Source organism: Aspergillus multicolor (genome assembly GCF_047715735.1).
Source record: "Aspergillus multicolor strain CBS 133.54 unplaced genomic scaffold BDW74scaffold_52, whole genome shotgun sequence".
NCBI classification, from domain to species: domain Eukaryota; kingdom Fungi; phylum Ascomycota; class Eurotiomycetes; order Eurotiales; family Aspergillaceae; genus Aspergillus; species Aspergillus multicolor.
In genome coordinates this window covers 45,404-68,469 of record NW_027396003.1, presented here as the reverse complement: position 1 = coordinate 68,469, position 23,066 = coordinate 45,404, and the positions used below count along the sequence as shown (strand labels likewise).

Sequence of the window (23,066 nt, the reverse complement as noted above, 5' to 3'; positions counted from 1 at the left end):
AAGCCATGGTAGTTTGTAGGAGTAATCCGTATAAACTTGACAAATATGACGCAGGTAAAATATCTTTGATCTATACCTACGGAGTAAAAACGCCCCAATTATAGCAAGCGGCCCGCCAAGGGCCCGCACCAGGAACATACCTAAGAGTGTTGTATCCTGCTCCGCAAAACCCCATAATCCTCCATTGACTTGCCTGCGCCCCCCACTATGACTTTTACATGGTTAAGACTTCTTAATCCCTAGAACTCTCTATTACTTTCTTATTCTTCATTGCGATAAATCTATCATAAAACTACGTGTCATACAATAAGAATCCGCCGGCGAACATGTCCTTCGATGCCCCCGCCGCACACCTCAATGCCTCTAATCCGCAAGATCGACTCCTCAGCGCATCATGTCTAGACTTCCTTCTCATTGAACTGGTCCCAATGGCCGAGCGAATTACCCAAGATCTCGCAGCGGGGGAACGACTACTAGACGACGAAGAAACAAAGGAAGCGGCGTTCTTTCGCCTCGAATCACTAGGTTATAGAGTCGGGCAAGGTCTTGCGGAAAGGTGCGAGTGCCAGTATTTGTTTGCACTTCCACCTGTTCTCTTCCTTTCGGAGCTACGGGTCCGAAAGGATAGTCAAAGCACCGGCAACTTTCCATTTCTGAGCTCTGGCGTGCTAACCTTGTATCTTACGTGTTAGCAGGTTCTCTCGAGATCGCCCTCGTTTCACAGATAACCTTGATGTTATCAAGTTTCTTTGCAAAGATCTATGGATGACATTATTCAAGAAGCAAATTGATAATCTGAAAACAAATCATCGCGTAAATACTTCTTGGCGCCCCCCGCAACCATGAGATGGCTGGACCTCACATTGGATATTGTTTTAGGGAGTATATGTGTTGACAGACAACTCCTTTCGACCCTTCGCGAGGATGAGTATGTCTGTAAGGAGCGAGGCGGTGTCCATGGCGCAAACGGTAAGACAGCTAGTGTTGTGCATCCGGATTTGGTATGTCCAGTACTGATTGACTCGTCTTCAGTATCTGTGGTTTCCTTGTGGTGTCATTCGTGGAGCACTCTCGAACTTGGGTATTCATACAACCGTCCAGGCCGAAACCACGGAGCTTCCCGGGGCCACTTTCCAAATAAAAACAATTAACAAAGCATGAAAAAAGTCTTGGACGGCAATAATAACTGGGGCTGCATGCACCGCATCACTGAATCTTTTGAGGGGTGTGTGTCTGGAGGTCATCTAAGCTAGCAACTGCCTTCTGGGATGAGCCATTAAGAGGATGTTGTATCTACCCTTTACACAATAAGGCTAACTAGCTACGTGACTTATGCTGTTAGGTGATATTTGGTTCCTTCTGCATTGTTCCTATTATATGGCAGCAGAGCAACCAACGCGATTCAAAGACCATCCTCAGCCAACCGTCCCACATCATTTCCCAGTGATTCAAAGCCTATCTTTCCCAAATACCAGCAATTAGCGAAGCTTCTTCAGGTGGCAGGCTTGGAGGGACCGCCCAGGATACGTCTTAGTCGGAGCAAGAATACGAGCAGCATACAATGACCGACTAATGCACAGGAGCCTAGAAATCAAGGACGGGGATGGGCGCTTTTACTTTGGTGGGGGGCTCTGGGCGAATTCGACACCCTTCTCAATGTTGCCCTTGAGACCTTTGATAGCGGTCTCTAGGAGCTTTTTCTCGACGTCGGTGACACCGTCGAGGATGTTGATGGCCTTCTGCACGCCATTTGGCTATTCACAATCTTAGCATCCCTTGTGCAAATAAGACATCGAATCCAGATACTCACTCCAAGCTCGATAGGGGTTGAAAAGAAGTCGACGCCGGTGGCATTGGCGATGTCTGCGCCACCAGGGACACCAGGCAGGTAGACGTAGCTGGGCTCGACAATGCCCGACTCGCCTTTCGAGGCCTTGATCACACTTTCGGCAAATCTGTGTTTGAATTAGCATTCAGCGCAGCGTTTTGGAATGTAGAGGAAGTTAGACCTGAAACCAGCAAAAGCCATGGATAGAGTGGCGGAACCGGCACCGTCCTTAGCCTTGACAACCTCATCGCCACCAAACTGGACACCTACACAGTGTCAGTAAGACGTAACACTGCTTAGCCCAGAGCTCTGGGGGGATACCCACGGTTGACGAGAGCGTCGTACTTGTCTGCGGGGACCTGGAATGCAGGAGAGACTTTGCTGAAAAGAGGGACGATGGTTTCGCCGGAGTGACCACCAATAACAGGAACTGTAACAGCGGACGGGTCCTTCTGGCCGGAAAATTCCTGGGTGAAGGTCTCTGCACGAACAACGTCTAGAGTGGTGACACCAAAGAGACGCGCGGGGTCAAAGACGCCGGCGGCTTTGAGAACCTCGGCGGCAATTGGAACAGTGGAGTTGACGGGGTTCGAGATGACGAGGACAAAAGCCTTGGGGCTGTATTCGGCGATGCCCTTAACAAGATCGCGGACAATACCAGCGTTGATCTTGAAAAGGTCATCACGGGTCATACCAGGCTTGCCTAATGTAACTGGTTAGGGGAATATCGGGGAGAATTATTGAGGTTGACTGACGAGGGATTCCAGCAGGGATAACGACAATATCAGTACCAGTCAAAGCCTTCTTCAGGCCATCATCCTTGGGCAAGTAGCCGGAGATTTTCTGTCCAATGCGTTAGCTCATCAAGGCGCCAGCACTTGTCGAATTTTATGGATATACAGCAACGGAAGAGATATGAGATAGGTCAGCGGCAACACCGGGGGTGTTGACAACATCGTAGAGTGCGAGCTCATCGATGAGAGGTGAGGTCTTGAGCAGAAGGGACAGAGGCTATAGAAAGAATTAGAGATGCACTTTGACGGGGCAGACGCTCAGGAGTAGCTGGAATCCTACCTGGCCAATGCCACCAGAAGCTCCGAGAACGGCTGTGTACGTTAGATCTTGAGAATTCAATTGACTGTCTCTAGGCGTCATTCAACTTACCGGCTTTAACCATCTTGTGAACAGAGGAATTGTGCGGTACTGGAACGAGGATAAAATTAGACTGGATGATCACGGAAACGAGAGAAAGGCAAATGGTTGTTTATGGGGTAGGGCCTGGGGGAGGGAAGATTGAGATCTGGAGCTCAGAACTGCTTTTGAGCGGAGGGGTAAATGAGGGGTAGAGAGCGGGTGGGACAAGCAGGGAAAGCTCGAGACAACACTATTCCTTCTACTTACGTCGGTGAGATGAAATAGGTCGAGATGACAAATACTCTGCAGCTTTACAAAAGGAGAGGAAAGATGCTTGTTGGAAGCAATGGTAATGCTTAATCTCTATTTATATACCGCTGTTGGCCGTTGCGTGCAACCGAATGGAGAATCACATGTGGGGAGTTACTCCGTTGCCCGGCTGGATCTACATAGTTTCGGGATTCGACTATAGTTATGGATTTGTTATCGAACAGACTACACACTTTACTAAAATAAGCAAGATATATAATTACACATTGTACTTCCATACTACTTGGACTTCCTCGTCACTGTCAGTCCATCATGTACATGGAGTCAACCTGAAACGGCCGCCGTAATGAGAATTATGATGGCGGTACAACAATGGCTGGACAAATTCGCAATGATGGCAAAGCGTTCCCCTTTTTCCGGCGTATCCGGCGATTCTCGCCCACCTCTGTATAGCCGCTGGCAGGGCCGTTGTGCATCTGACCATTCGGGGAAAGGCGGGTACCAAACTTGGCCTGCGGTAGAAAATAATGGCGGCAAAGCGCTGCCAATTACTTCGGGCCGAACTACGGTTGGGAAGTATCAGGTCTATGTGCCGTTACCTGGACACCTCACAAGGCAAAGTAGCTATGTTTACATTCGCAAAGGTTTGTTGTTTTGCTGTCCTTATTGCCATGATATTCAAGTCTGATCATTATCACAAAATGGCTTGGTTTCGAAAAGGGTTTTCTTTCATTTTTTTGTTCTCCCTTTTCCCGGCCCCAATTACAGGGCCCATGTCGCGGCGTGAATCAGTAGCAAATTATTGCTAAAAAATACATGGACGTCATTTTCCGCTGGGCGGTATGGTGCCAGTGTATCGACCTTGCAATGTCATATCCCTAAACCGTCATTCGAGCCAGACCGCTTTACGCGGATTCCTGCTCAGCGGCCTTCCTGGCCTGAGCGCCGCGGGGCTTCCTGGCAGGGGTCTCTTTCTTGGCTTTCTGGGAACGGCGAATGGCGCTCACACGGGATACAGCCTCTTGACGGAGGTCAGCACGGTAGCCGCCCTTAGCAGTCCGGTCAGCGACACCCTTGTAGATCCTAGATGCGGCGAAAAGAAGAACAGCCAGTCAGCAAAATCGAGCCCATATCCAATCGATCATCCACAAAGATGGTGTTGCTTACTTGCGGTTGGATGCGCCAGGGCCGTAGGTCACGGTAGCAAGGCTTTTAGCTGGCTGCTGGGAGGTGCCAGGCTTCTTGGTGATGGTGATGACGCCGCCGTTCTCAGTAGCTTGCACACCAACGGCCTATTACCACTGGTCAAAATCTATTCTGGGTTGACGTGTAGTATTGAAGGCGACTGGCTATTTTACCTTGGTGTTGGAGTAACCAGCGTACTAAGTATAGACAAATATGTTAATGAATGCTTCGTTGTATGATACAGCGCGGATTGCTTGGGGGAGCGATTGCTGCACGAGTTCTTCGTACCTTGAAAGAGTGCTTGTTCAGCACATTGAGAGGGTCGCGCGAGAACTGAACACCACCATTGCTGTTACGCTTGACCAGATAAGCGTTCTGGTTGCCTGTACAGATGTCCTCAAATTAGTCCGCTGTCCATGATTGATATCGAGTCCGAAGCCAGAATTGCGATTGTGTGAGGGCTTGTCGACGTACGGGTGAGCTGCCAGATGAGGTCGCTGGAAACGTTCGATCTTTCGGCGGCCATTGTGAATGTCTGTCTGGAGTTGAGGTTATGAACACAGATCGAATTCGCAAGTCCGATTTCCCAGCTTGGGGCCACTGGTTTTCCGTGGATGATTGTGCGCCAATGCCAAGAGCGACGCCGCAGTCTCGCTAAGCAGGCCAATTTCGGAATAGGGCTGATTGCCTGATTTCTCTGCCTGAGGTAAGCCATCGGCCATGGCTCACCTCGCCTGCCTCTTCCGCAAGTTTGCTGGCGGCTCACTCTACTATCTATTAGGACGAAGTACAAAGTATTTCGTAGCTCTAAAGTTGCCTTGGGTCCACCATTACATTGTCCTAAGTGTGCTGACATTGCTGATATCCATCTAAATGGTGGCATCTACGTTGTTGAAATCACGAGTCTTGCCCCCCCAGTCCTTGACTTGCAGTGGTATCATTCTTCTACGGGACCATTACTGCTCGTCCTGAATCATCAATCTTCATCAAAGTTAACCCCCAAGATGACCTATTTCTTCTATTTCCTTGCCCTAGTCGTTGGCATTTGCGGCACTGGTACGTCACTCAAAGCAACAGTCAAACAATGGTCTAACGTCTTATTGCAGCTCTCTATCTAACACGTTCGCGATGGTTACCATTTCTTCCTATTCCTGACTACATATATGACCGTTTTCCATCCAGCTTCACCGACGACCTGGCAGTGGGACTCACATCGTCCGATTTCAATCTCTCAACAAATATTGAAAATGGAGATCAAAGGGCCGGGTTGGACGCGCGCGGCAAACGGGAAGTTCTGACCATAATGAGACGCCAAGGGGTTGATTTTGATGAAGCGCGTCGCATTTATACTGAGCAACGGTTCGCCAAGAACAATATCGGTCCTGATGGCCGCCCCAGAGATCCGAAATTCGTATCGTTCTCATGAAAAGAGAGCTTTATTACTGCATATTTTCATTGTCACTTCTTCTTTTATCTTCTTTTTTTCGGGTTTGGTGATGAAGTATTCTTTTACCACCTTGCTAGCCTTCTGTAAGGCTTTCATTGTTTACTTCGTAGCGAGTTGAATACGCGTTTAGTCGCCCATCTCAGCGCATGTCATTACGATATTTCTTCATAAAGTAAGACGTAGCGGATGGCCCTAACAATTAGATCTGCCAGGGGTGATAGGCTGCATGTGGGATAGGCCTAAAGTTGGCCACACTAAGAAATAGTAAGTTGAGCGCAAAAAGGTATAGAATCGTGGCTATAGAGTACAGTCACATATCGCTCAAGCCGCTAATGGTGGATGCTCTGGTGTGCGATGAAGGGTACGTGGAGTCCCGCAAAGCCCTTGGAATTTGCGATTTTGTAGGCTCAACTATGCATATTTGCGATTGACTTAAGAGGCAAGATTCCGCAATGGATTATTTCCGAGCGTTCAGAGTAATTATGCCTACTAACTTCGTTTTGAGGACGCAAAATAGGTTGATTAACGTGAAAATCGACATCACCGTGCTCTACCATAACCTGACTGTTGAAATCCAGGAGGCAATGGCGGCGGTGCACCAGAGCTTCCTTGAGGCGGGCCGAAACCTGGAGGCGCAAACCCCGGAGGTGGGGCAGTTTGGGGAGGGAAAGGCGCCTGCTGACCGGAACTGTTGAAGCCCGAAGGTAAAAAGGATTGAGGACCTCCGTATCCTGCCTGCGAGGGCGGAGGCCGTGCTGGAAGACCCGGAGGTGGGGAGGCTAATGAGACTGGAGGGGGGCCATGTCGTGCCAATGTCTGCTGAGAAGCGATATTTGGTGGAAAGCCAACAAGTTGCGGCGGGGGCATTGGACCTCTTCCCATTCCGGGATCCGGCGGACCGGTGCTCATTATTCGCGACGTATCGGCGTTGGGCATTGCGCCCGGTACAACAGGGGTGATTGGAGCTGTGAATTGTGGCGGAAGAGTCTGAGTCGGCATTTGAACGTTGTGTTTCCGAGCCTGCGCAGCTAGCATTCGCTCTGCTTGGTCACCGTGCCTCTCGCCCTTGCCGTCCTTTTTGTAGGCATACTGTACGGAGACCTGCTTATTCATGAGATACTGGCCGTTCATGTTAGCTATGGCGGCATCCGAAGACTCAAAGTCGGCAAAAGAAACAAAGCCGTATCCTTTTGATAGATTGCTGTCATCTCTTGCAACCTAAACATACATTAGTGCATGATTATACTCGAAAAAGAGCGGGTCGTACCTTGGGCAAATTGACCAGGTTGCCAAACCGGCTGAACGTATCATATAGAACTTGCTCTGTAACCATGGGGTCAAGATTGCCAACAAAAAGCTCTGCCCCAATTTCCACCGACTTCTGTTTATCAGCAGAAGCTTTGTTGACGCGGATGGGCTTCCCATATAAACGAATCCCGTTCATGATCCTCGAGGCGTATTCCGCGTCCTCTTCGCTGTTGAACTCAACGAACCCATATCCTTGATGTGACTGCGTGACCCGATCTTTCGGCAGGTGAACGTTAACGATGCGCCCTGCCTGTAGCATGAGCTCCCATACCAGGCTATCGGAAACCCGTTCATCAAGGTTTCCAATATAAACGGTGGCCTCTTTATCCTGCTCCCTATCGTACAGTTAGCCTAGATATTGTGGCAGATAAGACTATTTCAATATACCAATGCCTTGCGCCTGACATGGCGCCGACGACGATTCTGTATGCTCAACAATCGATTCTGAAGCGGTTGCTAAAGGCTATCGCAGAGCAAAAAAATGGTCTTATGGTAGGTAATAGATGTAGCCCAATCTTTGAGCACCAATAGTGAGTTGAGAGGATGTAAAGAGAATGCATGTAACATGCAGAATACGGGGAGAAGCTGGGTCGGCCGCGGTGGCTCGTACTGATGACCGTGCTCCGTAGCCTAGCTCCCGAAAACTTTTGAGATCCTCCTCTCCGCCTTTCAACCCTGCTTAAGTCAACCACTCTTTCCCTCCGCTGGACCTGCTACTTTTCTTTGAACTAGCTGTCCATCTCAATCGCATACACGTCCGGTACATCACGCTAAAAATGGTTCAATTTTCTGAGGAAACGAAGGTAGGTTACGTTCAGAACCTGTGCCAGCGCATACCGGTCGCTGACGTTTATCTCCGTTTAGGAGCGCATTTCCAAGGTCATCGATGTCTCCAGAGTTGCTGTTCATTAGTGAGAAGCCTCAGACTCAGCATAAGTGGTTTCAAACTCACATAACCCAATAACAGTGGATACCTGCCTTTGATCCTCTACCTTGGTATGTCCTTGGTTTTTTGGGAACACACAAGCTTGTGCTAACAATGCTCTGCAGGATACACCTACAGCGATCCCAGGCCGTCCCTCTTCAAGTAATAATACCTCTCACAGTTGTCAAATTCTTCCATCCGCTAACTGAACGGACAGGCTGTTCTCACCTCTTGCGTGAATCAAAACGAGCCGGTCGGACACAATTTATGAACTCTAGCCTCTCGCACTCGCAATGACCAGCAGCGCTCCTACGGCCAATCCTTCACGGTACAACACGAAAATTATAAGCGGCTGGGCGTTTATCTCCTTCACTTTGTTGTGGAAGTTTGTGATTTGGCCTCCATTCACATGTATTTTTAAATATCTGGGTTTTATATGTTGGCAGTTTTATTATGTTGGCATAGGTCTATTGAAGCAAACTATTTGGGTCAGTTTTCTATGGAAGATACTGATTACCTTTTAATCTTCACAAGTGTGTGTGAGGCAAGCTGGTTGGAATGCGTGAAGTATTGAACAAGCACTGTTCAACAAGAGCAGTCTTTATACAGCCTGTTCTATGTCCACAAAAGTAATAAGTGCGATACTTAAGAAAAACCAGCATCATGCATAGCAATGAACCTATCCCCGCAAATTCCGGGCCACCCGTAGTCCACTAAGCCTTTGCCGCGCCAAGCATTGTCTTTCGGACTAAAAGTTGAATGCAGAAAAAACAACCAAAGCCCTCACAAAGCACACTTTTGACTATCACCTCGTATACTTCAAAGGTTCATGACTGGCAAAGATGGTTTGCCGTCATCCGTGGTGGAAACCATAGCAGGATTTACGGCAGGCATAGCAACGACCCTCTGTCTGCATCCGCTGGATCTGATCAAGACTCGACTGCAAGGTACTTGAAGTTCATCCGCAATTGCTACTTGGGAGTTGCAGCGCGCCTAATATCAAGGTTTATCACAGTTGACCGGACTTCATCTTCTCGAATCGGTGGTTCTCTTCGAGTTGTCCGCCAAATCTTCCATAAAGAAGGCAGACTCACTGCCTTCTATCGCGGGCTGACGCCGAACATCATCGGAAATTCTTCTAGCTGGGCGCTATACTTCCTCTTCTATGACAATGTCAAGGACATACTGGGCACTTGGCGCCTTCGTTGCAACCTAGATAGCGAGCAGCAGCGTCGGCAGCTGCTCACTTCATTCGATTATTTTATTGCCTCAGGGTCTGCAGGTTCGTGCTCGAACCTCAATCATTAGCCATGATTACCAACTTACCCGCCCAGGGATAATAACATCCGTCCTGACAAACCCTGTATGGGTCATCAAAACTCGCATGCTTGCTACCGGGTTCAATTCGCCCGGCGCATATACCTCCTTTACAACAGGTGCAGTGCAGATTTTGCGCTCAGAGGGAATCCCAGGCTTTTACCGTGGACTGGTGCCGTCGCTTTTCGGCGTCAGTCACGGTGCGCTTCAGTTCATGGCTTACGAGAAGCTGAAACTACACCGAACGAATGTGGACTCTAAAAAGGGGCAACAACAACTTACTAATATGGATTTCTTTGTCATCTCGAGCATCTCTAAGGTCTTTGCTGGTTCGATCACGTACCCATACCAGGTCCTTAGATCTCGACTTCAGATGTATGATGCCCACCTTGCATATCGAGGGCTTCGAGATGCGATAGCGCAGGTATGGGCTACAGAAGGCTTGGCTGGGTTTTATAAAGGTCTTGGCCCGAATCTATTTCGTGTTTTGCCGAGCACGTGGGTCACTTTCTTGGTGTATGAGAATACCAGGGCATATCTACCGAAAGTGATATCGAACGGTTCATGATCGGACCTGCAGTGAAATGAGAACCTGGTTCAAAAACACATGAGGTCAAAGCTAGGTTAACGACGAGTTTACTTCTGCAATGCTTCTAACTAACTCGGGTCACGACTTGAAATACCCAGTCTCTAGGCTTCTGAATTCATAGGTATCACACACCTCAATACATAAGACGTACAATTGTTTGGCAACGGGAAAGAAAGTGATTATCCAAGTGTCAGGGGGAAACCCCATTCAACGCCAAACGTCTATTTTATAATACGTCCATCACAACCATATGAGAAAGCAAAAAACAAATGGACTAAACCTGGTATCTTGGCGAATCGGAATGCAAACAACTCCAGTCAAAGTCAATCCATCAAACAACAAAAAGGAGCGTCAATCAGCATCGCGCTTCTCTAAATAGTATGGGTCCTCATTGTCCTCCTCGCTACTAGACGCCCCTGTATAAATGGAGTCTTCGTAGCTCCCCCGACGGGTTTGGTCATCAACACTCGAACGTCGACGTCCATCAGCACCCACGTCAGTCTTGGAGATCCTGCGGTCTTTCCCGCGTCCTTTAATCCCCTTGTTGCTATTCTTATATAACCCCGCAAAGTATTCCCACAGTTTCCGGTCCTGGGGGCTCATGTGTTCTCCGTCGATCATGGTAGAGAACTTTTTCGTTAGGGCTTGGAGCGTTTGTGCGTGGAACTTATTTTGATGCGACTGGGGTTGATTGTCAAACAAGGTTAGCTGATCCAAATCCACGAAAAGTGTGGTGCTGTTGGGTCAAATCGGAGCTCACCTTAAGATTTCCCAGCTGAGTAAACTGTTTGCTACAGCCTTCCAAAAGACAGGTGAAAGGTTTGGTGTTCAGGTGGGTGATTTTGTGGGCACGAACATTTCCTCGCTGAGCAAATTTCTTTTGACAGATGTCGCAAGAAAAAGGTTTCTCTCCAGTGTGGCGTCTTTGATGGGTCTATATTAGTTTATGCTGTCAGTTCAGTCCAACTCCATTCCGTGCATTTTACTATAGCTTACCTTGAGATTTCCTAGCTGCGAGAATCGCTGACCGCAGGAGGGTTCCTTGCAAACCTACGATGGTTAGCCCTATGCCACGTTGGTTGATTCCTTCTCCCGACTCACGAAAGGCTTGTCTCCAGTATGGGCTCTTGTATGAATGTCAAGATGAGTCTTCTGAGCGAAGCTTTTCCCACAGTGCGGCAGAGTGCATGTATACTTGCGCTTCTTTCCGGGGCGGGATTGCGGGTCCTCGATGACGACTGTTCCTCTAGCATTGGCGCCCGGTGACATGTAGGGCTGAGCAAACCCACTACCTCCACCATGGGCCAACTGCTGCAATGGCGGCAGCGACTGCAAGGCCGTCGGCTGCGATGCTCCCTTGGCTTGTATCGCTTTCATCAACACGTCTACCTCTGTCGAGAACTCAACTTCACTCGAATTGGGGTTCTTTTCCGAAGCAGGTGCACTGCTGGCAGGAGCCGCGGCGGTTGGGCTCAGCGGCGGGGCCACGTCTTGCTCGACCTTGGACACGGAGTCCTGAGACACTCTGTTGACGGCGTTTCTAGCCGGACGGATGTCCGGGATCTGCTGAACTAATGGCGGCTCTGAGGCCAGGCGCACGGACTGCGCGTTGAGCGGATGATTAGGGACGAAGAATTGCTGATAGCCGGCATGATGGTGGTGTTGATTATGGTGATGGTGGTGTTGATGCTGCGCTTGTTGCTGTTGTTGATGATGGTGGTGGTGGTGATGAGTGTTAAGGGGATGGCTATAGCCGTATGTCGCCGGCGGTGGCTGATGGTACGGCAATGGAAATGACGCCGTCGGGTTTGCTGTATAGAACGAAAAGTTGTGGCCGAGGTTGGAGCTCATCATTCGACGGGAGGCGACAGCACCGACGGCATGGCCGGGGAACTCGTATGATACGGGCTCTGCAGTCTCCATCGAGGTGGCTCGATCCAAACCCACTGCTGGCCTCGTCCCGGTGTCTCAAACTGCAATACCGTGCTATCGTCGATAGGCCTATCGAAATAAAAAGTGGAATGAAAGAGGAGGATTGACCCTATATTGGCATCAGCCGCCACGTCGTTACCTGAAGAAGCAGATTTTAGACTGAATGCCTTACAGTCGATGAGCCTCTGGACGGCGTTCGTCAGTTTGTTTTGCTTTTTTCTCCTGTGCCACTGGCGAGACTGCGAGGTGCTTTGCAGAAGCTTGAACGGCAATTTGAGCTAGGGAACGCTGGACAAAAGAAGCAAAAGAAACAGGAACAAGCAAATAAGGTATAAAGTATCGGCCAATATCAGATTCAAGATCCAGCACGCTCTAGGTCTTCAATTTCAAACCCAAGTACAAAATAGTCCAAATGAACAATGTGATATTAGAGCACCCCACTCGATGGATGTCGAGTCGGGTATATAAGATATCAAGCACGAACAGTACGGAGTATCTCAGACGCTTGACAGACAGTGACAACGAGGAATGATCTGAAGATGATCCCGACAATGGGGATCACTAGTAATAAGCAAATACGATCCACCGGGTTTAATCTTTTTTTTTTTTTGGTGAGAAAATCGAATAAGATAATCAGAAAAAGGAAAAAAAAAAAAAAAGAGTTATTTCTTTTTCGGTAGTTCCCTGCAAGTGCACCCTGCACTTTACACTAAGATCTAGAACAAAGATGTGCCTCTTTTTTGCTTATCCGCCTCTTCCTTCCGGTGTCCCAGAGCAGTGGGAGCAGCGGGTGAGAGAAAGAGGACAGATTAATCAACAGGGTTTGCCTGTCCATATGATACCTCTATTCATTTGGGGCGCCTCCCTTTGGTATGGTCAGGGCTAATGTCAGACATCTATTCTGAAGACTATAATGTTATATATACTTTGTACCTGAGTATCCGTCATCTGCACCTTTAGGGTAAACCCTCATGATAGAACCAAAAAAAGGGGCAGAAGACAAAAAAGAAGGGGGAAAGATATATTAGGAAATTGTAATAAAAAACTATGGACAAAATCTATTATCATCCATCTCTAGTTCCGGGCTCTTTTTGCAACCCCCACCAGGCATCTTGGCTACCTACACCAACTCCGTACTTCGTACTCCGTAGGCGTCCTGCTAGGCTGCCCTAAAGATCCCTGTTACATGCCTACCCAAAGACCTAGTTCGCATGATCCATATTGATTGACATAGTCAAGACCTATTTCCAATCCGAGCATAGCGGGACGTGACTAAAGATATAGCCTGAAGCAGTCGATACATAGAATAGAATAGGGAGTATTATAGCCTGCCCGGCGTGTAGACCAGATTCCAAATGAGGATTTGCCTCCTATCCACCCAGCACGATGGGGCGCAGACCCGTCCATTATTGCACCTGGCAAGGCACTGGGGAGGAAGACGGTCCGCTTGTTATTTCGAATCCAATCGCGGCATGCACAGTGACGTTCCGACCAGGCTGCCGCCTAGTGGCGCTAACTCTCGCTCCGGCACAACCCTTGGCTGTACCTAAACGAGGCAAGTATCTTTAGATCTTGAAATCGTCCCGAGTATCTGCTGATCATCCACGATCCCCCCAGGCTTGTTTGCCATGAGTTCGGGAATGTGATTTCGCCCCATTGAGGAGGCGGCCATTAAGCATCCGTGATTCATAATTGAACTACTCCGTAGTCGTAAGAGTTTATGAGTTGTAGCCACCGTCACAGTTTCCGCTTCGTTAGCTCGTATACTCCATAGCTCGGTTACTGTAAGATCATCTGACCCGAATGGTTGGTGAAAGGTGGGCCGGTCTCCAGAGCATGGACCTAAATCAATCCACAGGAACGTGTTGAGCAGTTTGTCCCTGACTGACAGGGTGATGATCGGCATTATTGTTGGACAGAGCTCGGCCTCCTGTCCAGAGCACTGATCAAGTACATCCATTTTTCATGCTGACTCCTGGGTGTAGACTAGGTTCTCGCTCAACCACTTGCAAACAATCCGGAGTCTGAATCAGGGTCAGACGCGGATGAACTACCCTGAGCAAGTCGATGGCGGATATTCGCTGACTGGGATACCCTCGCTTCCTACGCAGGCACCTGAGCTGCTGAGACGGGGGCCGGTTTCATAAAACAGCCACTCTACCTAGCGGATCGGCAGTCATAATCACCTGGACAGTAACTGCCCGGGAAACGAGGCTGTCAACTGTAGATCGTGCTCTCGGGAACCTCCAGCTGGATACGTCCAGCTTTCCCCGAGTATGTGTACGGATACGTGGAGTACCTACACTTCTCGATCCTGTTGGACGAAAAATTAAGATCTGAGATCCGAAAAAGAAAGCAGGATTGTCCTCTGCGGCCTAGACGCCAGAACTTTAGCATCTCACCCTGCAGCTCTTGTTTCCATTGTCATCATCACTGCACCTCCGGAGCTGACGGGATTGTCGAGATTGGCTGCATATGCTGCATGATGTTAGACCTCCATCGGAGCTCGTTGTTGGTTGAACGGGCAAGATGACATAGCGCTGACAGTTATCGACAGACGTGTCAATTCAACGCCAGGCGATCGGAAACATGATCAAGATTATATCGAAGCAGGGTGGGTGATCGAGTGTCTTGACGCACGTACTTTCTGGAAGAGAGATTGGAATCGATGGTCCGACAAGGCTACAGAACGGACCGTCAGCGGGAGATCCAATAGTGCCGCAGTTCGCTGCACGCTCATTCGATCTGCTCGCCCCCACGCCCCCTTTACCTTTTGCATCGCAGCAGCCGCGACTGGCGCAGTTTTCAGTCCAGACTCCAGTTCCTGTCAGAAATCCATGAGAAAAACAAATCATTTTCTGCAATGTTTTTTCTTTTTCTTCGTTAACAGCCGCTCTGGGGTGACAGGACGAACCCCCAGAGCTGCTTCCCACGGGTCTCCCACGGTCCCACCACCGTCCTGTTTCGAATCGCAGGGAGTTGAGAAGTCTGTATGACACCTCAATTAAAGACTGTGTAAGGAGTGCTCTGCTCTGCAGTTGCTCCCTTGTCAGAGCGACGTCCCATCGATTCTCCCAATGCTGCTGGTTTATTTCTGAGCAGTCTACGACACATCTCGCCAAGCATCAGGACAAATTGATGTGTGCATGCGGATGCAGATGGCTGGACCAGTAGAAGGCCTTCCACCAGATCCCAGCGTCCGATCACTTGTCAAATTCTATCAATAATTGGGTAGTGCGCAGTGGATCTTTGAGATTGGTTGTGCGTGTGCTACCGCTTCAATCTAGAGTCTCTCGTCTCTCGTCTCTCGTCTCTCGTCTCTCGACTAGCTACGGACCATTGGACCAAGTACTCCGTCGTGTGGGACATAGCACTAGTACCCTTAGTGCCAACAACAATAGCCCCGAATGTAATTATGCTGACGGCGAACCAGGTCTCAAACCTCCGGCGAGCTTCAAAATTAAGACTCTTTGACTCCTTCACCTCCTCAGCTTCTCCTTTTCCCTACGTAACATTTTGTGAGTAAACGGGATTTCGACTTAGCTCCGGACCATGTTGTACATGAACAGTAACATTCACGTAGTACAGCTCGTAGCTGAGTCAAGATGGTCCGGCCATGAACTATTTTAGCGACTCAGCGCTCTTACTCCGTCTCGTCGTCGAAATGTTTTCTTCTTCGTCGCCGAGGAACGGGCCGGCCCTTTCCCTCAATGTCTGAGCGGCTGGAATTGTGGTTCGCAGTATCGATGGCAAGGCCAAGATGCCATAGACCGTGGATCGCTCGCGGACCGCTACAGGGTTACCGTTACTCTTCTGCTATTTCAACAGGCGATCAGCTTGCAAGGGAATTATCTCTAATGATGGCCACTTCAAAGGAGTTCTAATCTCTTCTTTAGAGTCTCCACGTCCCGGCTCTCGTTTCGCCGAAAGTCCGGTCAGAGCATGTCTGAAGAGATAAGATCGGGAAGTAATTCAATAATAGACACATTTTCTTGGTTTCTGCTGGCAGTGACTGGTACCTGATCGACAAGAATACAGCCAAACAAGAAAATACGAATGGGAACTATCGAGTCCGAGCGCGCAAGAGTAGGAATGATGGGTCATATCCTAAGGCAAGCACTTCTATGTACTATATGTACGGAGTAGGTAACGTCTTACTTCTGCAGGGGATGCTGGCCTCACAAAGATAACAGAGAGAGATGCACTGAACAATCATCCTTCCAAGCCTATCTATTGAGCTCATGTGCTTGGCAGCCACGCTTTGTGAACCAAGAGCTTTTTAGGGCACTGGGGCTGAAGCACTGGCAATCAGCACAGATAGTGGCCGTACTTGATGCATGCAACCAGCCATGGGAGCGGGATCAGGTTCGTCCCCGGGCCTCTGGCAGCTCTGCAGATCTGTATGCTATGCCTACTAGTACTGGCCCCTCCCTCGTTCCAGGGATGCTGCGGTCCTGCGGAACGAGTCTCGATAGTGCGCCTACTGCGTGCTTGGAGTTCGGAGAATGCAGCCACCCCATCCCATCACATCGTACCGACCACTTTTCTACCCTACTAGAGGATCCTCAACCCCTCATCTGCGTGTCGTCTGGCGAATTCACCCGGTTATCTCTGGGTACTTGGCGGCAGGCTTGCAGGTTTCGATCTCACTGTGACTGGCTTGACCCTGCAAGTACGGGGTATGCGCGGCAATATGATGCGATGTATGTAGTCTACGCCGTACCGCGTGCTTTGAATTCCGTTCTATCGCTTACTTTGCCCACGGCTTAGGAAACTCGAGAGACTGCATGCCGCTGAAATAATTATCAGGACAGGGCTCTCAAGTACTTATGGACTTTGCACCGGACCGGTACGGACTGGTACGGAGTACTTTGCCTGTCAACTCCTACTAAGCACCGACTTCAAAAGCCAGTCAACCCGCAAAGAAGAAGTACGAGTGATCGAGATCCGCCAGCCAATGATAGCAATAGTTTAACTTACTCGGTGAAAGAAGTTCACGCCAAAGCGCCAAAATGCCCTCCAATTCGTCACTCCGTCATGTTGTCCGCATTGGGTAAGCTCCAGCTCTTGAGCTGACGATTACGATTGACCTTCTTTAATGGTTCATCGAAACTACGGAGTATGATTGGTCGGTTCTCTGGTTCACCATCTGAGGTGACCTGCGTAAGCTTGGCTATTGTGTCGCGCAACAATCTGATGCCTTCTGGAATCATCGAACGAGCCTGTGTCTGAGTATGTACACGGCAGCAAGAGTACTGAGCTATGAGATGCCTCGAACAATACGAGTGGAATACATTTCAGCCGGAAAAAAACTCAGTCCTAACTCTGATAATCTAGCGAGTGCTTCGATCTCCCTCCAGGTTCATCCTTATTGTACGGCCGGGCCTAAGATGCTATTTCGGTCTGTGGACTTAGGAGCATTGGTGGCTTGGTTCACCGTGGGAAAGGATCCCATGCATACTTTGCGTTTAGCATGCTCTGTACCGGTAGTCGGTGGTCGTGTGGCTGCGAACTCCGAAGCCCCGCATGTCTCTTGTGCGCTGTGAAAATGGGGCTTGACTGGGAGCTCTGAAGTGATACGACTGCAGGAGTTTAACCTCATACAGATTATATGCATGTACTAGCGCCCCGAATGCCGAAATCGCCACCCCCGTGCGACCTTGTACTCCGTGAGACTCGACCTAAGGATTATCGTTAAGCGGATAGAACAAGCAGATGTCCGGGGCATAAGGAAGAACGCCAGATGATGGCCTATGCTCACTGCATGCCCCAGGACTTGTATATAGCCTTCTTAACATCTGGTCCAGTAACCGCGGTGCGCAATATGACCGCATGCAAGTCGCTTGTACTTCGTACGGAATACTTAGTACACCTGTGTGTACCGTCTTTTGTCTTCTTGATCGTCTCCCCAGCCACGCTATACTTATCTCACTAGACATTCATCAAAAAACGCTTGCCTCCTGTGCCTTGTGACAATTGCATTCATCTTTCAATATACCTAAATCAACCAAAACGATATAATAGCCTCGACACAAACCAATAAGAAAAAACATTCCATACATACCCCCCTTTTTTGTGGTTCACTCTTCTGTTGCCTTGGTTTTGCCGATGTACGAGAGACCATTCACACTCGGAGGGAAAAGAACAGGAAGATTATACAAGACCACCACGAAGCCACTCCGCCAAACTGTACTGCTGGGTTGTATATTTGTTGTGAGTCAAGCACGCAAAAGAGGAGAATCAAAGTAGATCAAGAGTCACGTTGACGCCGAAGCTTCCCAAATTCAATAATTACCGTCCGGTGTACGCGGAGTATCTGTAATGCGTTACATAGTCAGCAGGCATATTACATATTTTGTATAAAGGGAAGGGCAAGGTTAAGTCTTATATTGAAGCGTACCTCCAGATTCTTGCACGCATGTCACCACTGCCAGTAGCGAACAGATTGCCAGTAGGACTGGGCGCAACTGAAATGACTTTTCCCCGCGTTAACTGGATATTCAGATATACATATGGAATAAGGGCGGTTCAACATACCAGAGTTCTTGTGCCCCTGGAGCATCATTTGTGCATTGCCAGTGATAGGATCCCAGAACTGGACACCCCTGTCCTTGGAACCGCTCATGACCCAGTGCCCATCGGGGGTCAAACAGACGCTAAGCACAAAGTCCTAGTAGATAATGTGAATATCGATATACGACGAGGAACATCACTATAAGTAAATTAGAAAAAGGACAATGTTGCTTACCTTGTGGCCCTCGAAAGTCCTATGGCACTTGCCGCCCTTGCCAGCACTGTTGTACTGTTGGCGGGGCAGATTGAGTTCCCAGAGCTTGATAGTCTTGTCCAAGCTGCCGCTAACAAGTTCCTTTCCGTTCGGTGCGAAAGCGACGGAATACACGCTGTCCTTGTGGCCATCAGGGTTCTCAAGACGTTCGACAAGGTAACCAGTGGTGGTATCCCAGACTCTCACAGTTTTGTCAAGAGAGCCAGCAGCGACATAAAGGCCGTCTGGCGACATTGCCACTGTGGTAACGCCGTCCTCAATGCTGAGAGTATAGACAAGCTTGCCTTCTGCAATGTCCCAGAGACGCACGGTCTTGTCGCCGCTACCAGAGGCGATGTACCGACCATTGCCGGCAAAATCTAGGGAATAGATGTCCTGCTCGTGGCCACTGAAGATATGCTTGATGGTACGCGTAGCAATATCCCAAACCTGTCACGCATGCCCAAGTTAGCCAACATTGAACATGGAATTGATGGTTATATACGAGTAAGTCAAACTCACCCTGATCTGCTTATCCTCTGCACCAGTAGCTAGGTATTTGCCGTCGGGGCTAAAGCAGACACTGCGAATATAGAGATCTCCACTCTTATCAACACTCTCATCCTGTAGAACAGCTACGTTCTGACCCAGGGTCACGTCAAAAATTTGAGCTGAACGGTTGCAGCCAGTAGCGAGGTACTTTCCGTCGCGGCTGAAACGCACGCAGCACACAACGCTGTCGTGAACCAGATGGTGGACAAGGTCGATATCAAGAACTCTTTGCACTTCAGGGTTGAATACCGCATACCAATCGGCACCTTCTTTTTTCTGCGAAGGAGGCAGCTCCTCGGGGTTCCAGTTAGCAAGCATGTTCCCAGGACGATCCGTACGAACAACGGCTTGATTCGGGGGCGTCGGCCGGGCAAGTTGTGGCGACACGCGAGAATCCGGGTAAGCTAGCTGATGGGCCTGTTGTGGTGTGGCAGGGCCCGGGGGAGCGCGAGGGCGTTTTCCGGGGCCCGGGGAGGCTGCGGGAGGAGGAGGGGGACCGTAGCCTATAGTGGGTTGAAACAGTGGTCAGATGTCAGATAATCTGTCTTAAATACAGTTACAACATACCGTTCACAGCAGCGCCAGGCTGATATCCTCCAAAGGAGCTCTGCGGTGGTTGCGGTGCTCCTGGTTGAGCCCCTGCGGCAGGCTGTTGAAGGCTATGCTGGGGTGGCTGCTGATCCTGGGGAGGGGGAGGGGCAAGACCGGGGCCACTACCTCCTTGATTGGCCATGATGCCACCAAACAGGTTGCTGGGTCCATGACCCAATGCAGGTGGAGGCGCCTGCGAAGGCCCGCCGTGCTGCGCGGGAACAGCGACATGAGAGGCAACGGGTTGGACACCTCGCGATTCCAGTTCGTGTCGCAACATGCGGATCTCTGCTTCATAACTGAGAAGGGTTGAAAGTGTCAGTCACATGTCGAGAGCAACAATGCGCATGATTAGGTGCGCGTACTCTTGTTTCATCTTCAACTGTGTCTGTTCGAGCGAATAAACCTTCTGGCGAATCATCTCCATCTCCTGGAGCTGGCCAGTGACTGCGATACGGTACATCAGTGGAGCTCGTCGCAGGAAACATCGCAATAAATCCTTTTTGAAGCGCAATAAGAATCCATCAAGCATCCACTCCCTTTCTCAGTCATGAGAGATGAAGCTATGCAAGAGGAATGAATAGGAAAGTGCACATACGCTGGTGCTCGAACTCGCCAGTACTCCTCGACTGATTTTCAAATTCCTGACGCAACTGGTCCAGCAATTCATTGAGACGAGAGTTGGGAGCGGGGACCATCCCGCGATGTGCGTTGTACATGGTGTATGATGGTTTGTGAGGGTCTGCGCCCGACCAGGCGAGGGAAGACTTGTTTGGTGCAGCGCACCCCTAGGAGCTCGCGACGACAGACAAAGGTAGAAAGCGATGAGACACACGAGCCTGGAAGCGTATGCAGGTAGCCGAAAAATACGGTCGCGATAGACGGAAGGGCGGCAATGGATGGGGGCGAGATACGAGGTTGAAGTCGGCTTCGCAAAGTTGTCGAGTGTCTAGGCGGAGTTCACAAGTAGGCAAGCGCGCCCGGCGTTAGTCGCGCCTACTCCGTACTCTTTACAGCCTGAGGTCAAGGTAGCTGACTAACCCATGCACAGTAAACTAACTACTAGCGCAAAATGGTGGAGCCCCAAGGCACCCCCAATGAGGCATAGCACGAGGAGCCCGTATCCTCTCATTGGATGCTTAGCTGCCAAGCCTTGCATAACCTCTACATACTGTACATGTGGTCTCTAATCCGACCTGTACTGGAGCATATGCCCTTCCCTTACCTTCTTGCTCCTGACCTACCAGGGCTTTCAGTATGGTTAGAGTCGGACTAAGGATAGTTTCAAGCTCGCGAAGTATGGTAGAGCTAGGGATAAGGCCACATCTACAGTCTACCAAGGTAATATAAGCGCTTGTCTAAGTACCGGCCCCTGTTTTGTTAAAAGCTTGTCTGAACCTTGCCTATTTTGGCTGCTTCTAGGTGAACTCCACTGGCCCTTTTTGCCAATCCCCGGCCTCCGGCACGGCAGTGGTCTGATCTGATTCCGTGTGGGCCTGCATTAGTTAAGTTGAATTTATTTAGTCCTTTCAGGTCCCGTACCTTTCTTGAACTCTCCTTGTTGACCACCTCCTCTCCTGGCGTTGTATGCCAAACCACTGGTTGTAAACGCACCTAGGAGCTGTCCACACGCCGGGGAGCCCCTCTTAATACCATCATGGATTGCGTCCTCGAACTATGGGATTATTTTTTGGCCGATCGGCTCTATTCCGCCCTCCTCCCTGCATCGCTCTCCTCGACAGTCTCCATCCCCGTTTTTCCAACGGCAGCCAACAGCACTCTTTCTCTGTTCGGCGCATCCAAACCATTTGTGTATGAGCCCGCGACGAAGCTCATTTACTTAGAACCCTCCAAATATGCCTACCTGAGCGCCTGGCCCCGGAACAACATCTACCGCCAATTCCTGAGTTTCTTCTTAATTGTCTGGTATGCCACTGCTTACAGCCCCTATTTTGACTTGATGCGTTACCCATAGTTGCTAATCGTCTGTGAGGTAGGATCTTTGGCTTCATTGTCTACTTCATTTCTGCGACCCTATCCTATATGTTCATTTGGGACAAGACAACCGTCAAGCACCCCAAGTTCCTAAAGAATCAAATCCCTATGGAGATCGCACAAACTATGCGCTCGATGCCAATCATGTCGCTGTTGACAGCACCTTTCTTGGTCGCCGAAGTTCGGGGATATGCCAAACTATACGATACTTTCGATGAAGAACCTTTCCCATACTACAGTGTCCTGCAATTCCCCTTGTTCATCGCATTCACCGATTTCTTTATCTATTGGATCCACCGCGGCTTGCATCATTCTTCCGTCTACAAGACTTTGCACAAGCCTCACCATAAATGGATCATGCCTAGTCCTTTTGCCTCCCACGCTTTCCATCCGGTCGATGGCTGGTCTCAGAGTGTTCCCTACCATGTATTCCCTTTCATTTTTCCGTTGCAGAAGGGCGCCTATGTTGTTCTGTTCGGATTCATCAACATCTGGACAGTCATGATCCACGACGGCGAGTACGTCGCCAATAGCCCGGTGATCAACGGAGCGGCCTGTCACACGATGCATCACCTTTATTTCAACTACAACTATGGTCAATTTACCACTTTGTGGGATCGCATGGGTGGCAGCTACCGGAAGCCAAACGAGGAGCTTTTCCGACGTGAGACAAAGATGGGTGAAGAAGAGTGGAAGCGACAGACCAAGGAAATGGAAACCATCCTCAAAGACGTCGAAGGAGATGATGATCGCAAGTATCTTGCTGGAGAGGTCAGCAAGAAGAACCTGTGAACTGCTGCCTGTTCGCAGAGTGGCTAAATTCAAGATGGATCTCACATGAGTGCTGACTATCTCAACTGCACCTCTTATGTCCTGGCTATCACTCAACAGGTCACATTCTAGGTTCCATGACTAACTCTGTTAGCTGGAGTTGATCATGAGGTTGACGTATTTCACCCCTTCACCTTTATCCTTCTCTTCTTACTGTTCTTATCCTGCACATACTTCCCGTCGATGTCACGCTGTACAATACTAATACCAGTAACTTGTTTAATCATTTTATCAAGGCATCTTTGACGTCTCATTGCGGATGGCCGGGGTAAAACGCACCCTTCAGAGATGATCATATAGAACGGCATTCTTGGTTAGACTTTACCTACCATGGAGGGTTCAGATGTACATAGCTTGAATCAACAAATATCGCGATTTTGTAGAAACTCCTCCCAT

General features: G+C 49.4%; 11 protein-coding genes across 11 annotated transcripts; 6 read left to right on the top strand and 5 right to left on the bottom strand.

The window, feature by feature from the left end:
• Positions 1-178: 178 nt before the first annotated feature.
• Positions 179-1,367, top strand: BDW74DRAFT_117964 (trafficking protein particle complex subunit). The gene is made up of 4 exons (XM_073721946.1): positions 179-556; positions 696-813; positions 880-969; positions 1,033-1,367. Exons 1-4 carry the CDS (start codon positions 327-329, stop codon positions 1,159-1,161), a joined length of 567 nt encoding a protein of 188 aa, XP_073577998.1. The 5' UTR covers positions 179-326; the 3' UTR covers positions 1,162-1,367.
• A 15-nt stretch (positions 1,368-1,382) lies between these two features.
• Positions 1,383-3,369, bottom strand: BDW74DRAFT_117940 (malate dehydrogenase). Its single transcript, XM_073721945.1, has 8 exons — positions 2,993-3,369; positions 2,903-2,934; positions 2,729-2,839; positions 2,584-2,671; positions 2,154-2,531; positions 2,010-2,094; positions 1,811-1,955; positions 1,383-1,754 (listed from the first exon to the last, which is right to left on the bottom strand). The coding sequence occupies exons 1-8, from the start codon at positions 3,003-3,005 to the stop codon at positions 1,614-1,616; spliced, it is 993 nt and encodes a 330-aa protein (XP_073577997.1). The 5' UTR covers positions 3,006-3,369; the 3' UTR covers positions 1,383-1,613.
• A 491-nt stretch (positions 3,370-3,860) lies between these two features.
• BDW74DRAFT_163784 (60S ribosomal protein L28) lies at positions 3,861-5,104 on the bottom strand. The gene is made up of 5 exons (XM_073726151.1): positions 4,892-5,104; positions 4,706-4,800; positions 4,591-4,614; positions 4,400-4,524; positions 3,861-4,315 (listed from the first exon to the last, which is right to left on the bottom strand). The coding sequence occupies exons 1-5, from the start codon at positions 4,941-4,943 to the stop codon at positions 4,138-4,140; spliced, it is 474 nt and encodes a 157-aa protein (XP_073577996.1). The 5' UTR covers positions 4,944-5,104; the 3' UTR covers positions 3,861-4,137.
• Positions 5,105-5,145: 41 nt separating this feature from the next.
• Positions 5,146-6,044, top strand: BDW74DRAFT_163782 (DUF2015 domain-containing protein). The gene is made up of 2 exons (XM_073726150.1): positions 5,146-5,473; positions 5,524-6,044. The coding sequence occupies exons 1-2, from the start codon at positions 5,422-5,424 to the stop codon at positions 5,841-5,843; spliced, it is 372 nt and encodes a 123-aa protein (XP_073577995.1). The 5' UTR covers positions 5,146-5,421; the 3' UTR covers positions 5,844-6,044.
• BDW74DRAFT_117915 (U2 snRNP complex subunit HSH49) lies at positions 6,040-7,769 on the bottom strand. The gene is made up of 3 exons (XM_073721944.1): positions 7,560-7,769; positions 7,132-7,507; positions 6,040-7,082 (listed from the first exon to the last, which is right to left on the bottom strand). Exons 1-3 carry the CDS (start codon positions 7,577-7,579, stop codon positions 6,405-6,407), a joined length of 1,074 nt encoding a protein of 357 aa, XP_073577994.1. The 5' UTR covers positions 7,580-7,769; the 3' UTR covers positions 6,040-6,404.
• Positions 7,770-7,850: 81 nt separating this feature from the next.
• Positions 7,851-8,783, top strand: BDW74DRAFT_163779 (mitochondrial import receptor subunit TOM7). Its single transcript, XM_073726149.1, has 5 exons — positions 7,851-7,975; positions 8,037-8,083; positions 8,140-8,168; positions 8,223-8,259; positions 8,315-8,783. The coding sequence occupies exons 1-5, from the start codon at positions 7,949-7,951 to the stop codon at positions 8,334-8,336; spliced, it is 162 nt and encodes a 53-aa protein (XP_073577993.1). The 5' UTR covers positions 7,851-7,948; the 3' UTR covers positions 8,337-8,783.
• A 95-nt stretch (positions 8,784-8,878) lies between these two features.
• Positions 8,879-10,168, top strand: BDW74DRAFT_117859 (putative mitochondrial folate carrier protein Flx1). The gene is made up of 3 exons (XM_073721942.1): positions 8,879-9,044; positions 9,113-9,379; positions 9,432-10,168. Exons 1-3 carry the CDS (start codon positions 8,927-8,929, stop codon positions 9,980-9,982), a joined length of 936 nt encoding a protein of 311 aa, XP_073577992.1. The 5' UTR covers positions 8,879-8,926; the 3' UTR covers positions 9,983-10,168.
• A 186-nt stretch (positions 10,169-10,354) lies between these two features.
• On the bottom strand, positions 10,355-11,926 carry BDW74DRAFT_171637 (C2H2-type zinc finger protein; the record flags this gene model as incomplete). Its single annotated transcript, XM_073727346.1, has 4 exons — positions 10,355-10,684; positions 10,764-10,937; positions 11,000-11,053; positions 11,105-11,926. The coding sequence occupies 4 exons, from the start codon at positions 11,924-11,926 to the stop codon at positions 10,355-10,357; spliced, it is 1,380 nt and encodes a 459-aa protein (XP_073577991.1).
• Positions 11,927-15,905: 3,979 nt separating this feature from the next.
• Positions 15,906-17,040, top strand: BDW74DRAFT_117829 (uncharacterized protein). Its single transcript, XM_073721940.1, has 3 exons — positions 15,906-16,047; positions 16,102-16,638; positions 16,706-17,040. The coding sequence occupies exons 1-3, from the start codon at positions 15,992-15,994 to the stop codon at positions 16,908-16,910; spliced, it is 798 nt and encodes a 265-aa protein (XP_073577990.1). The 5' UTR covers positions 15,906-15,991; the 3' UTR covers positions 16,911-17,040.
• A 1,186-nt stretch (positions 17,041-18,226) lies between these two features.
• rcoA (putative transcriptional repressor TupA/RocA) lies at positions 18,227-20,563 on the bottom strand (the record flags this gene model as incomplete). Its single annotated transcript, XM_073730648.1, has 8 exons — positions 18,227-18,251; positions 18,336-18,411; positions 18,473-18,605; positions 18,684-19,151; positions 19,224-19,756; positions 19,821-20,143; positions 20,210-20,291; positions 20,443-20,563. The coding sequence occupies 8 exons, from the start codon at positions 20,561-20,563 to the stop codon at positions 18,227-18,229; spliced, it is 1,761 nt and encodes a 586-aa protein (XP_073577989.1).
• An 841-nt stretch (positions 20,564-21,404) lies between these two features.
• Positions 21,405-23,050, top strand: BDW74DRAFT_163766 (sterol desaturase family protein). The gene is made up of 2 exons (XM_073726148.1): positions 21,405-21,770; positions 21,842-23,050. The coding sequence occupies exons 1-2, from the start codon at positions 21,502-21,504 to the stop codon at positions 22,629-22,631; spliced, it is 1,059 nt and encodes a 352-aa protein (XP_073577988.1). The 5' UTR covers positions 21,405-21,501; the 3' UTR covers positions 22,632-23,050.
• The last annotated feature ends 16 nt before the right edge of the window (positions 23,051-23,066 follow it).